Genomic DNA, 12,225 nt, shown 5'->3' on the forward strand with positions numbered 1-12,225 from the left:
CTCTAGGACTCAGGCTGTCACGAACCAGCTGCAGCTTCTTGTCTAGAGTGTGCCACAGACAGAGCCTGGCACTGGTCAAGTCACTTTGTGTCGTTTGGAAGAAAACAGACACACCTTGAGCCTCTAAGTCTAAGTGAAGTAAACAAGACTCAGAAGATGAACTATCGTGAGGTTTCTTGTATCTGAGGAACCCGAAGTATAAGGAAGTTTGTTTTTTGGTACTGGGAATTGAGCTCATGGCCTTGCGCTTGCCAGACAGGCACTGTGCTGCTGAGCTGTATCCTGGGCCCTCAAAGTATAAATAATTTAAGAGCAAAGTAAGAGCGCAGAGGAAGCAGAGAGACTGGAGACGGAAGGGGAGTGGGGTGAGGAAGGAGAGGGGAAGGACCACAGTGCACTTGGTGCATGGACAGGCTCCCAAAGGTGGACGTGCAAGTGTGAGGTGTGACACACCCACACCAATACACAAGGAACGCGGAGGCCTGGGAACCCACAGGCACAAAGCTTGCAGTGGCCCCAGAGTACAGGGTCTATGCAGGGCTCTCCCTGGGAAGTGACCGCATCCCTTGGCAAGGTCTGGAGAATTCCCTGGTGACCGTAACAGGGCAGGCACTTTTGGTGCCTGAGGCTGGGGACACAGCTGGGCCCCGTGAATCCAATAGCCCCCTGCACAGTTCTCGTGCGGAGGTGCTTAGGACAGGCCACCTGGGCTCAGGAGACGACGCTGCCCCCTCCCCAAACCAAGCCACACAGGAGGCCAGGCGTCAATGAGTCACTTACAGTTTATTTTGCCTGAAAGTATTTCACATCTCTTTGTACACAGCTACGTGACAGTAGTATTAACCATCAGGAAAAGCGACAGTGCGAGGGAAGGGCGGCATGTCTGGTTTCTTCTTCTTTTTTTTTTTTTTCTTTTAAATTTTTAAATGGTTTTTTTTTTATGTGTTTTTTTGTTTTTTGTTTTTGTTTTAGTTTTTCTGCTTCTGCTTCCTGCACCAGAGTGCTAAGGAGTTCGGAGCCGGGGCGGGGTGGGGTGAGGAGGAACTAAACCGACAGAAAACAACGACAGAAAACAGAACACAAAGCAGAGCACACTCACACACGCACACACGAAATAAAACCTGGCACGGAAATGAATTAAGACTGAAACCCAATTTCTCTTTTTTTTTTTTTTTTCCTTTTTTAAAAAAATGGGGGCATCATTGGGGAAGGGTAATAAAGTCTACCTAGCAAAGTATAAAACGACAAAAGCATGGTTTCCATTGAATAAGATTAAATAGATATAAAACAATTACATCGACTGTGGGTTAGGTTTGGAGGTGCCAGAGGGGAGATGGATTTGTGCTAAACCAACAGAAAAAGGGACTGTGGGACAGGGGACCCCAAATAAGCCACAGGGGCAGGGGGTCTGTTCTGTACAGTGAGAGCTTGTTAAGAAAAAGCTGGCTGTTTATAAAAGAAATGGAGGTTGGTCTGTCTAGGAGCAGGTCTGGGGCAGGGGGACACGTTTGCTGCAGCGGCACACTGATGGTGGGGGGCAGTCAGGCTGGCGGGGGCACTTCTCTCTTCTCCCAGGAGACCATGCAGAGAGGCAGAGACGGGCATGCGGGACGGGATGATGGAGGAGGGACAGGATGGCAGGGGAAGCCACAGGCCCAAAGTCTTAGTTGGGGACAGGGACAGCAAAGGCCCCTGGAGTTGGGGGCTTGTGAGGAAGGGCAGTTTTTCTACAAGGGAAGGACCAGGAGGGACAGTTATGCCCCTTCCAAATCTAGAAAAGGGGGCAAGGGACAGAGCCTGGGCCTTGGAGGAGCAAGGCCATGATGAGGAGACCCCCTTTCTTCTTCCTCCCTCCAGCCTGACCCCTATGCACCAGGAAGCTGAGACACCTGGAAATCAGAAATATACAGGTGGGCAGGGTGGGTGGACAGACGGACGGATGGGCGAACATCAGCACATGGAATCCATTACAAAAAAGCAATTAATTTTCCAAGGAGGGTCTTTTTTGTTTTTTTCTCTCTCTCTTTTTTTTTTTTTGTCTGTTTCCTTTAAAAAAATAACAATAAAACTACCACTAACCCAACAGCTGACTGATCCGTACAGTACAGTACTACACGTGGGGGACTTGGGGGATGGGAGGGGGAGGGTCAGACTTCATAAATAAGAGCAGGTCCCAGACCCACAATTTGTCAACATCTCTTAAATAGGTGCATTATTTAAATCTTATGTACAACAAGAACCACTTTGCATAGCAATGGCGATGACAGGACTGGGTCTTCGGGTCCCCAGTGGCGGTGGGGCAAGATCTCAGCTCCACTTGCCTGCTCGGTGCCTGGCCGCCCTGGAAGAGAGCATCCTAGTCCGGCCGGCACGATGGTGGCATCCGAGTGGCCTTTCCACAGGGTGGCACAGCAGTGGTGGCATTAAACACAAAGGCAAAGAAAATCCACAAGGGTCCCCACCGGCGCCTCCCCCACCCTCCCGACCGGCTGCCGCTCTTGCTGCCCTGTTGCCAAGGTCCGTTTCAGATCAGGCCGAAGGTTCCGAGTGTGAAGCTAAAAGAATTAGGCAGGGGCCGGGCGAGCTCGCAGACCCCCTCCCCCCTCCACCCCCAGACTCCCCCATCTATCCCACAGCCAGGCACCGGGGCACCTGCACCGCTGCTCTACGGCTATTAGTCAAGAGTCGCTTCGTGGTGGCTGCAGTGTCACCCTGCCCTGTGTCGGGAACTTCACCAGGCTTCTGTATAGCGGACGTCCACCTCCTTCAAGTTAGGGAGCTTGGCCTGCGGTGGGCAAGAGGGGTCCTCATCACCCACCAGCTACGTCTTTTGTAGTGGGGTTGCCCCTAGCAGACCCCCTTGCTGGGGCTCTGGGAGGGCTGGGTGGCGTAGGGCAACAGGCTCAGGATCTGGCTTTGGGACACGAATGCTGGACTTGAACTTGGCTCTGCCACTGACTGGCTGCACCCCCCGCCCCTGGCACACTGCTAGCCTCCCTGGGGCTCAGTTTCCCTGCATGTGGAATAAAGCTGAGTCAAGGTCCTGGCTCACAGGACATGGTAGTGGCTAAACATACACTTGCCACGTGCCATTCTCAGGCATCTGTGTGCGCAATCCCCCCCCCACACCCATGCGCACAGCCCCTGGGCTCAGTGGCGCCCTGCTTCCCAGGCACGGTGGCAAGCTGGGGGCCTACAATGTAGCACTGCGACGCTGGGAAGTGAACTCAGGCCTTTCCAGATTAAGAGGCTGCAAAGAAGGACCTAGACTTCCAGCTTCTTTTGAGAAACAGGAAGACTGGGTTAGGCAGGTGTTGTGCTGCTGAGCCACATCTCTGGCCAGGACTGGGCTGGAGAGGACAGTGAGCCTGTGGCTGGGCCTGCTGGGCTGTGGGCAGGACCTCCCTCCCACACCAAGACAGAGTGTGCTCATCAGGGGTCACAGCAGCCACGCACGGTGCCCCCATCCACAGCCCAGGCCTGGCACAAGGCAGCTGCTCAGCAAGCATGTGGAGGGGGCCATTCAGCAGCCCTTGCTGTGGGAGGCCTGGGGTAAGCGGGCTCCACACAGCCCTTCCTTCCCAGGGCTTCTGTTGCAGTTTCACCTGTGCCTTCTTGGCAGCTGCTAAGGCCTAAGGACAAGGACAGGGACAGGGGACAGGCTGCCCCACCCTCCCAGCACCCAGGTCCTTTTCGCGGCTGAGGTTTGCAGGTGCCTCATCCCACTGTCAGACAGGCTGTGGCTGTGTGACCCACCAGCCCCATAAAGCTCACCCTGCTTCCACTCTTCCCACTCAAAAGCCTCTTGTAAAACTCAGCTTGCGGCCCTGCCAAGGCCTGGAGGCTTCCTCCTGGTCTTGGGTGCAGTCCCAAGTTCTGCATCCTATAGGACTTCTTTTGGCTGTCCCCAGTGTTTCAGGCTCGCCCCGCTGCATTTGCCACCCATCTGTCCCTTCCCGTCTCCTGCCCAGGGCCTTTGCACATGCTCTTCTTCCCACCAAGGCCTCCTATCCCAAGCTCAGGACACATGGCCTCTTCTTCAAAGAACCATCAGGCCTGGTCACCTCATGGACACGGGCTGCCTCCCCAGTTCATCTCCCTGCTTCCTGCTGGCGTCTCCCTCATCACTCCACTCCCCACTTGGCTCCCTGACCAGCTGTGTTAAGAGCCCCTTTCTGTGGAGGCAGCTGGAGGGCATCTGCAGGTGTGGGGTAGTCCAGGGGAAAGAGGAAGGGAGGAAGTTACCTTCAGATCTTCGTAGGTGTCAGCTGAGAGCTTGGTGCTGTTCATGTTTAAACTGCAGAGACTCTTCATGGCTGCATAAGGACAGACAGTGAGGAGGCATGATGGGCCACAGTAGGTGTGTGGTGGCCCAGCTGGGACTGGCTGGCAGAGTCACCCATGCAGGAGGTGGGGATGTCGATGTCACCATGTGGCACAATAGACTGGAAGTCTCTTTTAGGCAGTGCTGGTGGGAGCAGGGCTCTCTCCCTGCCTGACCGTCACATCCCCTGCTGCCAGCACCAAATGGCCTCAGAGCTCATGGGCCAGACCCTGGGCCACACACAGTTCAGGCCTGCTCTCCTCCTAGTGGGTACGGACCCAGGTCCAGCTCCTCAAAAGCAAACCTCAGGCTTGGGTTTGTGCTGGAGTCAGGGCCATGGGGCCCCACCAGCTCCCAGAGAACCGGCTCCACTTGGCTCCCTGCTGCCTGCCAACCCAGAATGTGCCAACTACCTGGCAGGGTCATGGCCACTCCCCAGAGGAGTGTCACCTCCTGGGATCAGTCATGGCCCAGACCCCTGCTGCCTCACAGGAAGCCTCCAGCCTTGAAGTTGAGCCACAGGGCCTTAAGTCTAAAGCAGCAAAGGTGGTCAAATGCAGAGTCCCAGGCCCTGGGATGATTCTAATACATGGGGGCCAGGGCCCAGGAGCCAGCATTCCAGTTTCCCTGCATATGCTGGGCTCCTTCTACTAAGGAGCGTTTCTTAGGCAGATCAGGCCTAGGAATGTGTACTTTGAATCAGCTTGCAGCAGGGCCGGCAGCTACCTGGGGACTACAGCAGAGGCACTGCGGGGCTCTCAGTCTGCATGTGGTCACATAGCAGATGGGTGGCAGGAACGGAGGGGCTGTCCCATGCGCTTCTCCTTTCCTAGGGGTACTGGGCCCCGGCCCTAGCACCCAGCACAGGGCTCCGCCTACGTGGGGAGGACTCACAGCTAAGGGCCAGCAGGCCGGCATCGGTGACAGGGGTCTCGCACAGGTTCAGCACCTGGAGCATGGTGAGGTGTTCCGACAGGAGCCGCAGGCCGGCGTCTCCAAACTGCGGGCACAACAGGGACTCTCAGGCCTCACCAAGACCCGGGGAATGTGACACCCCCCCCAGGGCCAGCAGAGGTGGGGGCTGAGTCCACCCACCCAGGGCTCGCATCTGGCTCCCCTCCTTCCCGCATGGAGTGAAACACCTCCCTATCCTGGGCTTGGAGGGAGGTGACCCAGTCCAGGCTCTGTTTGGCCATCTGCCAGGGAAGCTTTGGCCCTAGTGACGCCCAAATGACTGGAAGGCTGGGCTCAGGCAGGAAGAGCAGGTGCTGTGGGCGGTGGGCAAGCGCACCTGAGTGGACCACAGGTTGAGCTGCTTGAGAGAAGGCAGTTTGATGAGGTGCTCCGCGCAGGCACTGGTGACATTAGTGAAGGCCAAGCTGAGGTTCTCCAGGTTTCCGAAGGAGCCTGAGCTCAGCAAGCGAGCCAGGTCAGCATCCTAGGTACACGGGGACCGGGTCTTAGGGCAGTGCTGTGGAAAGGGCCTCCTCTTCCTAGACCCTGCACCTCCGCTGCTTGGCACAGGGCTGTTTCCTGTGTCCTGCAGGCAATACCACGGTTGGGCACGTAGGGCCGGGAGATGGCTTCAGCAGGTGATTCACCTCCAGAGTCACCACAGGTGTCTCAAGGCCTTGCGCCTCCCAGAGCGCACACCCGCACACACTCTCACACAGAGACACACATGCACACACAGCCTCTCATGGCCCTGCCCTTGCCCCTGCCTGTGACCCTGGCACCCTTGGAGGGCACCTCCTCTCTGAGGTCTCAAGAGGCCAGCAAACACCAGCACTAGCCATGAGGGTCAGGGGCGTGTCCATGTCCCCTCCTCTCCGCAGCTCGGCTGCCTTGAGGAAGGCTCACACAGCCTCCTCTGCTGCCGACTTGGATGCCTGGTGTGGATGGCCTTCCAGGAAGATTCTTAGAGGGAAGGGCACGTTCTCCCTTGCCTCTTCCACCTTCCTGCTGGCTGGGATGGAGACACAAGGGCTGGAGCTTGGGCGGAATTCTCGGTCCATGAGGAGCCACATGTCATGGGTAGGGGGCCAGCAGGCGAGGAGGAAATGAAAACGGCAGACAGGAGAACCCACGGAGTTGTGGTGAAAGTAAAGCAAATCGATGCTGCGCTACCTGGCCACGAATGCCCAGTGGATATTAGTGACTACTGTCATCACCACTAACAATGCCTGGCGGTGTCTGTCCCTTAACATCATCAATAATACATACATTTATTTACTTATTTTGTGCTGCTGGGTTTGGATCCAGGGCCTCCTGCATGCTAAGCAGGTCCGACATGGAGCCACACAATGTCACCAGCTGTTTTTATCATATTTTAATTTTCCTTTAGGTTTTCATTTGTCTTCCAGAAATGCACTTGTTTTCCTAGAAGAGCTGGGGGGGGGGTCCAGCTCTTTGTTGCATCACGTGCTGTGGGAGTCCCTGTCACCTCCCCCTGCCCATCCCCTCCCTCCCAGAGAGAGCCCCAGCACACTCACTGTGGACTTGGAGGGCAGTGTGAGCCTGGTGGGCCCGCCTTTCCTTTGCTGCAGTGGAAAAATGAGGGATCAGGGCTCTGCCCTATCCTGGGGCCCTGCTGCAAATTCCCCTTCTGGAGCCTCGGGGGGCTTGGTGGCACAGGGAGGTATGGTGGCCATTGGAGTGCAGGCTGCTTTTGGATTTATGACCCCAGAAATACAGGGAGAGGATACAGAGGGAGGGAGACTGTGCCACCATCCAGCCTCATCAGTGCCCTCCCCATGGGGCTGTGTGTCCCAGGCAGCCTGAGGGTTTGGGCTGGGTACACCCTGTCCTGGATCACAGCTGAGGGTAGCCCAGGAGCTGGGCACAGTACACCCTGTCTGTCCTGCTGGGCACATACATGTATGGACAGAGATGCCCTCGGCCACAGGGCACAAAGCCTGGCCCTGCGTTAGCTGCAGGACTCCAGGCTACCAGTTTTCTCTCTTGGTGCCTCTCCTGATCGTGCAGAAAGAGGCTGGAGCTGGGTCTGGCCCACCCTCCCAGGGTTGCAGGAAGCCAGGCAACGGGCACAGGCAGGCGACGCACCAGCTCCTTGAGCTCCCGCTGCCGGTCACACAGCTGCTCGTACATGCGCTTGCCCACGTCGGTGCTCTCCAGCGTGGAGATGATCTGCAGCTGCGTGTCGTTGTTGTCGATAATGTTGTACTCCAGCATCAAGCACAGGATCTGCAGGGCACAGAGGGTGACGGGTGTGCGACCCCAGTGTGGGGCAGCAGCTCTGCACCTCTGCCTCTGACGGGGGCCCGCTCTGTGCAGGGCAGCAGTGTCCCCCAGGGGGATGGAGGGCGGGCCCTTGCTGACGCTGACGCAAGAATAGATGTGCCAGGAAGCACCCTACTAAGATGAGATCTGCCTTGCATCCCAGCCCCAGAGCGTAGGGCGGGAGCAGCTCACAGGCCGGGGCATGGCAGGACATGCTTCCTAGGGGCACCGTGCATCTGCCAGGGCTGCCCTCCGCCCTGCACGGCACCTTCTCCATTCTGCCCAGAGCCACACGAAGTCAAGGACAAACCCAGCCCCTCCCAGCTCCTGTGGCTCCAGCCATGGCCTGTGCCTTCCCTCTCAGCTCACCTGTCTTCCAAAGAGCCTCTTCTGGCCACAGAGCCCTGGCATATGCTGCCCCTGGCTCGCTGCTAACCTCCCCTTGGTCCTCAGAGCTCACCAAAACTCCCATTGCCATGGGAAGCTCATAGTCATGTCTTTATTATTTGGACACAGGGTCCTACCACATGTAGCCCTGGCCAGCCTCAAACTTGCTGAAATCCTCCTGCTTCAGCCTTTCAAGTACTGACACCACACCTGGCCAGCATATATTGCTATAAGCACTCACTTGGGCCTGTTCTGTTGCATGGCAGTAAATGACCAGATCAGAGACCTTCCAGTCCTTCCACCATTGTGCTGGTCACAATGGGAGTGACAGCCATTTGACAAAGGTGCCTACTACACTCAGGAGGGTGGGACTGCCCTGCCTTGCCTCCCTCTGTGCCCACTCCTGTAACAGCTCCTGGCTCATCAGAGGTCTCGGTCCCTGTGGAGAATGGGGCTTGGGCCAGCTCCTTACCTCCACCATGGTCTGGTTCCCCCTCAGCGCCAGGAGCATGCAGGGGCCCAGCTTGTTTTCCGCCAGGGAGAGCAGGAATTTTTTGGTCTTGTAACAGGAGCCCATGAGGATGTGCACCTGCAGGGGTTGGGGGGGTCCAGGTGAGCACAAGCTGCAGAGTGGGGCTCCTGGGCTGGGCCTCTCATGCTAGGGACATGGAGTAGCCCCATTCCTCGTGCTGTGGTCAATGAGGCCTTCAGAGTTCGCAAGCCCTCGCTGGGGATCTGTGAGCCATGCCCTCAGACCTCGAGGACAACATGCCTATTGCAAAGGGATATATGTGACTGGGGCACCTGGGACAGCCACATCCTGAGACAGAGCCTCAGTGGCTGTCAGGGGCGAGGGTCCGCTAGGATAACAAGAGTCCAGGAGATGCTTGTTGGAAACAGATGACCTTGGACCCGTACTGCTCAGCAAAATAAGCAAGCATGGAAGCTTAAACATGGCATGGGGGGGGGGGGATGGCTCAGTGGAATAAGCGCTTCCCTGGCAAGTGCAAGGGCGGAGTTAAAACCCCGGGTCCCAAAAAAAAAAAAAAAAAAAAAAAAAAAAAAAAGGCATGGGTTCCCAAATCCAAGAGACCCCAGCTATAAATGGAGAGTAAAATAAAGAGGGTAAGGAACTTGGAGGTGGGCTCTGCAGAGATGGAAGTGGGCAGCTTGGGGAAGGGGAGGAGGCAAAAATGATCAGGATATGAGGTGTGAGCGTCAGACCCCGGCAGAGCGCAACCACCATGTACCACAAACACTCTCCTAAAACACCGTTCTGGGGTGGACTGCAGCGATGGTTATGTACCACAGTGCCATTGAGCTGTGTGCTTAAAGACAGAGCGGCCACTTTTACAAAGCCTGCTGCAGTTCCCTGCAGGGGATCTGCTGGCCACTGGTCCCCTGAATTCCTAACACTGCCAGACGTAGGTGGAAATGTCTGGGCAGCCCTTGCTCAGGGGTGCACAGGCCTGGCTGTCATGGGGGCACAGGATGCTTTATACCCTGCTTCCCTGAGCTCCAAAAGGCACCTCTGTGAGATCGCCCACCAGTGTGGTCTGAGGATCAGCAGTGTGCTCCCTCCAGGGTCATGTGGGGGGATCCTCAACCAACTGCACTGGGAGGCCCAAGCACCCCCCCCCCCAAGTTCACACGATGGCAAATGCCCTTCTGGGCTGGAAATGGCAGCTGAAGCCAGGGGACCGAAACCTGGCCGTGGTCTCCATGGAAGCCACACATTTCCATCCATCCCGCAGCCACCTCTGGCCCACCCCCCTCCCTCCCCATGTGTATGCATGCTCTGCTTTCCCATTAACAGCTCTGGCATACAAATGAGAGCTCCCAGGCTGGGGGGCTGCCAGCTTCCAGTGCTCTTCTCGCACTGAGTCCCGCATTGAGGGGTGGGGGTGGGGGCTGCGCAGCGTTGCCATGGTGAAGCTGTGACGTCAGAGGCGGCCAGAGAGAGGCGGAGGTGAGGACGAGGGAGGTGGTGCAGGCAGGCAGGGATACAGGGCATTCCAGCAGGAGCATGGTGCCGGGTGGCGGCAGGGTGGAGAGGGAGTGCGTAAGGAAGGGACCTAAAAATAAGCCCCTGCAAGTGGGGCCTGAGGCAGCGCCTGGCTTTGTCATCACAGCACAAACATCCCCATAGAGGACCCAGCTGCCTGGCACAGGCCCATTTTGCTCCCTGCCTCCCAAGCGACAGAACAGAAGTTCAGAAAGCCAAGTGCTGGCCGGAGCTCCACATGCCTGTGGGTAGCTGAGCTGTGGTGTGAGCCTGGGTCTGGCAAGTGCCTGAGCTTTCTTGGGGGCATGTGAGCCTGGAGCTCACGGGATGTGGACGTGGATGGTTTGTCCGTGAGCAGAGCCGCTGAGGTCACAGGCCACCCAGGTAGAGCAGCTATGCTGGGGAGGAGGGGCCTGTGACCTCTGCTACTGAAAGCAGGGCCCGGGCTTTCTGGACAGTGTGGGCTTGGCCAAAGAAGAGCCGGCAGAGGAGGCCTGTGCCACCTGCACAAGTCACTGAACCCCTGGCCTCCGTTCCAGCCCAGGTATAATGAGGTGACAGGGCCACTGTGCTCATGGGGCACCCTTTGTGGTTTCGACCACTGAAGAAGGACTAGAAGTCACTGTGGAGGCAGCTACGGTTTGGTGACCACACCTCAGCTGGGGTGGGGACAGTCATGTTGACCTGGCCACCTCTGCAAAAGGTTAGGTGAACTGGTGACTTGGTGGTGTCTCCTGGAATGTCCAGCTCCTGCCAGCCTCTCAGCCTCCACAGCACCACTCCTCCCAAGAGCCCCGATAGGTCCCTGCCTCCCAGAGGTCCTGGATCAGGTAGATGAGCAGATGACAGTTGTGGCCACAATCATCACCTCTTTGTGGCCAGCACTGCATTGGGCTGGACACAGGCAGGCAGGTGACAGCACGCTTGGGGCAGCCCACCCTGCGCCCCCGTAGTCCCCCTTTGACATACCATGCTGGCGAACAGTTCCCCGTCATCGTCACAGGCCACCCCGCCAGGGCTGTAGAGCTGGAACCAGCCGTCCTTGCCGGCTCGCACGCTCAGCAGGCACGAGTGCACCTGCGGGTGGACAGCACACTGACCTGGTCAGCATCCTACATGGCTGGGTGACAGTGCGGCCCAGAGTCTGCACAGGGGACACACTGAAGCCCCGACAGCCTGGCAGATGGGAGATCTCACTTTGTTCATCCATAACTCCTGGCCTTGTAATGAATTCCCCAGAGGCAGTGGGGGACACTGTGGTCTTCAGGCCTTCGGGGACCCAAGCCGTGGCCCTCCTGGGGCTGGGGACTGGCGCTTGCCAATGCAGCTGCTCTGCCTCAGCCACCTTGTCCTTGCCCTTCTGGGTGGGCTGTTTCCTTTCCTTCTTCGTTCCACATGACTGGGTCTCTCTGTCCCTGTCCCTCGTGGGCTTCTGCTGCCCTGTCATGGACCCTTACTCTCGGGCATCTGCCTCCTTCCCTCCCCATTCCCTTTGCTGTATGGGGCCCATCCCTTCCCTGCTACGCCCTCCGAGGCAGATGCGTCCCCTCTGTTAGGGGTCTCTGTTGACTGTCGGGGCACTGTCAGCACCAAGCACAACCCTGAATTCCTTCCCAGAACTGTGCGTCTTCGCATGTGTGCACACGCATGTGCATGCATCTGGGAGGAATTCTGAGTGCACTCACTCAGGGCCGCTGTGACAAAAGAGAAGGACACACAGGCCTGCCTACCACGCCCCTCCCTCCATCTGCAGGAGCAGTGGAGAGTGCCAGCCATCCTTCAGAAGCAAGGGACAGCCCACTGCAGGGGGCCAGGTGCATAGGAAGCCGGACACAGCCCACGCCCGAGCAGAGGATGCAGAGGCAGTGAGCTCTTCTGCCTCCCAAGCCTTGGATTCCCCACTTCACAGAAACAGGGGCTCAAGGGTATGGAATGCTGCTACTCACAAACTACGGCAAAGAATTTAAGAGGAAGCTGAGGCAGGAAGATTGAAAATTCGAGCCCAGTCTAGGTAACTTAGTGAGGTCCTGTTTCAAGAAAAAAAGGGTACAGATGTAGCTCAGTGTGAAGGCCTTTGGTTCAATCCCCAGAGCCAGAAAAATAAATAAATAAAAGGCTCAAGAGGAGAATCAGAGCCATAGGCCACAGCCTGTTGGGGTGCTTTACGCAGGCCCCCAAATCTTTCTTACCCTGCTGCCTCCTGAGGCCTAACCAAGATGCCTGCTGGGAAATTTCCCCAGCAGTGGGCTCTGCCGCTCCCTTCTGGGGG

At 57.2% G+C, this 12,225-nt stretch overlaps 1 protein-coding gene across 2 annotated transcripts in view; it reads right to left on the bottom strand.

Annotated features, from left to right (window-relative positions):
- Positions 1-764: 764 nt before the first annotated feature.
- The window catches only part of Cmip (c-Maf inducing protein), a 190,752-nt gene continuing 179,291 nt past the window's right edge, over positions 765-12,225 (bottom strand). For both annotated transcript variants that reach the window (XM_004625758.2, XM_023709149.1), the window contains exons 14-21: positions 10,926-11,033; positions 8,424-8,540; positions 7,388-7,528; positions 6,817-6,864; positions 5,616-5,762; positions 5,219-5,324; positions 4,246-4,316; positions 765-2,785 (exon numbers count right to left, since the gene is read on the bottom strand). In XM_004625758.2, coding sequence (XP_004625815.1) covers positions 2,732-2,785; positions 4,246-4,316; positions 5,219-5,324; positions 5,616-5,762; positions 6,817-6,864; positions 7,388-7,528; positions 8,424-8,540; positions 10,926-11,033 — 792 coding nt within the window. In that variant the 3' untranslated portion in view covers positions 765-2,731. The remainder of the gene's footprint in view (positions 2,786-4,245; positions 4,317-5,218; positions 5,325-5,615; positions 5,763-6,816; positions 6,865-7,387; positions 7,529-8,423; positions 8,541-10,925; positions 11,034-12,225) is intronic.

The sequence above is a fragment of the Octodon degus genome, unplaced genomic scaffold (genome assembly GCF_000260255.1).
Source record: "Octodon degus isolate 3935 unplaced genomic scaffold, OctDeg1.0 scaffold00011, whole genome shotgun sequence".
Classification (NCBI taxonomy): Eukaryota; Metazoa; Chordata; class Mammalia; order Rodentia; family Octodontidae; genus Octodon; species Octodon degus.